This window comes from Penaeus vannamei, chromosome 14 (genome assembly GCF_042767895.1).
Source record: "Penaeus vannamei isolate JL-2024 chromosome 14, ASM4276789v1, whole genome shotgun sequence".
Classification (NCBI taxonomy): Eukaryota; Metazoa; Arthropoda; class Malacostraca; order Decapoda; family Penaeidae; genus Penaeus; species Penaeus vannamei.
Window position 1 is genome coordinate 18,507,972 of NC_091562.1, and position 2,500 is coordinate 18,510,471.

General features: G+C 46.4%; 1 protein-coding gene across 1 annotated transcript in view; it reads right to left on the minus strand.

The window, feature by feature from the left end:
- Positions 1-1,723: 1,723 nt before the first annotated feature.
- LOC138863935 (craniofacial development protein 2-like) overlaps positions 1,724-2,500 on the minus strand; it is a 1,162-nt gene continuing 385 nt past the window's right edge. The window contains exons 3-4 of the mRNA XM_070129442.1: positions 2,001-2,432; positions 1,724-1,961 (exon numbers count right to left, since the gene is read on the minus strand). Of these exons, the coding sequence (XP_069985543.1) occupies positions 1,724-1,961; positions 2,001-2,432 (670 nt within the window). The remainder of the gene's footprint in view (positions 1,962-2,000; positions 2,433-2,500) is intronic.

Sequence of the window (2,500 nt, forward strand, 5' to 3'; positions counted from 1 at the left end):
ATATATATATATATATACATATATATATATATATATATGTGTGTGTGTGTGTGTGTGTGTGTGTGTGTGTGTGTGTGTGTGTGTGTGTGTGTGTGTGTGTGTGTGTGTGTGCATATATATGTATATATATATATATATATATATATATATATATATATATATATATATATATATATATATATATGCGTGTGTGTGTCTATGTATATCATCATCATGACCGTCATGGAGCTAACGCCAATGGGGGCGCATAGCTGTATCCACACTTTGTTTGTACCTACGATGGTCCGTCATGGCAAGCCGACAGGCAGGGATTCGGCCCATCTCGAGCTCCTCACGACAGGTTTGATCGATCTGCCCAAGCCACGACTGTCTAGGTCGTCCCACAGGCTTCCTTCGCCCAGGGTTGTCTCGAACAGTGACAACTTGGTGGGCATGATCATCTTGAGGAAAGCAAGCCAGGTGGCCGTATAGCCTGAGTTGGCAATCACAGATTGTGCAGGTAACAGGTCTTGTGCCAGTCTCATGGTGTAACCATTGGTTTGACACGTGGTCCCGCCAACAGTACCCCATCATCCGGCGCAAGGACCTATTACAAAGGGCATCAAGATGAAACTCCAATGCACAGGATAATGTCCAGGTTTCACTACCGTCTTGGTGCAGGAGACCTCTTGACCCAAAGGCTTTGCTTCATCACTAAATGCATCTAGAGCCACTAGTAAGGATTCCAAGGACTCAGATAGAATAGCAACATCATCGGCAAAGTCAACGTCTGTAACCTTAACATTGCCACAATGACTTTAAACAGTAGCTTTGCCCAGTATCTAGTCTATGTAAGTGTTGAAGTGTTGGTGCAAGGAAACAGGCTTGACTCACTCCTGAACTAACAGGAAAGAAGCTCGACAACCAACCCCCCTTTTTACAGCACTTTCAGTACCATTATACAGACATTAATAGTCCAATAATCCATGTTTTAATTCCAATCAGTCTCAGGATTCCCAGAGTTATTTCCGATGCACCGTATCGAACAGAGGTCGATGTAGGCTGCAAGCAGCCCACGCCCGAACTCACGACAGCACTCTACAATGACTCAAAGCACAAGCATACGGTCTATTGTGGACTTACCAGGAGTGAATCCAGATTGCTCCAGCCTCAGTAGGTGGTCTCTGATATGTCTCAGAAGGATGTGACCGAGATCATTGCCTGGTATACTGAGCAGTGTGATGCTTCGGTGGTTGCTGCAGTCTCATTGGTCTCAACAGGTCAGAGGGAACAGTACAGGACCGCCAGATGACAGCCAGGACAGCATGCAACTCCCGCACTACTGGGTCAACCTGTTAAAAATACCCAACGCTCCCACACCATAACAGGACCTGAGACAATCTTACTAAGCAAACTACTGTTACCTGTTAAGAGGGCTTGGAGTTCAGCTTTCTCGGGGCTTGGTATGCAGGAAGGTCTTTTACTAAGAAATTACCTTCTACCTCCTCTGCAGAACTCCTAATAAACTGTTCCTTATCCCTTCTTAACAGCCACCGAGTTCTGCACACCTGAGAATGGTGCAGATCCTGATCCCCTATCAGACAAGCCGCACGACAGGCATCTGTGGCGTCCAGTGTCTCCTGCGAGATGAAATTCTGTCTTGCTCTTGGGTGTTCACTAATTGTTTCTTGGGCTACATCAAGCGTTTTATGCTTGAAGGTGTCCCACAGAAGTACAGGGTACATTAGTCCAGAGACCGCCTCAGCAAACCCTGAGTATACTCTACCTCCCTCAGCATATCCAAGTGAAACACCATAAGGTGATCACTGAACTGCTGGGGAGTTTTGAAGAGGACCCGGAGGGTAGTCACACCCAATCTATGGTCATTACCACAGAACTCGGCACTCCTATACACCCTGCAGTTCCTCCAACAAGTGCTAACGAGTATGTGGTCAATCTCCTTGGCTACATTACCAGCATCACTGTACCACGTTCAACGATGTGGGTCTGGGCGCTGGTACCAGGAGCCAGAAATCCTCAATTTCTGGGACAATGCAAAGTCCCGGATAAAGTAGCTATTCTCACTACCGGTATCAGCTCCTGAACCACGAGGACTGACAGACATCTCATAGCCAGCTCGATCACAGCCAGATACCACATTGAAGTCACCCAGAACAATACGAATATCTCGCCGGGGCCACCTGTCTGACACCAATGCTAGTTTGCTATAGAACATCTCTTTCACGTCGAGTTTACAAACATCGGTAGGAGTGTACACAGCAATAAGAGACATGAAGCAAAATGCTAGCTTCAGTCTCATTACCATTATACGCTCATCGACTGGAGTAATCTGTACTACCGTGGGCTGGAGTCTGCTGGAGATGGTTATGGCAACTACCTGAAGATGGTGACCATCGTTGCGGCCCGACCAGAAATAGGTGTAGCCACCTGCGCTGCCAAGATTAATCAAAGATAACGTAGATAGTAAACTACGTAGAGTAGACACCATCCATAAAAAAAA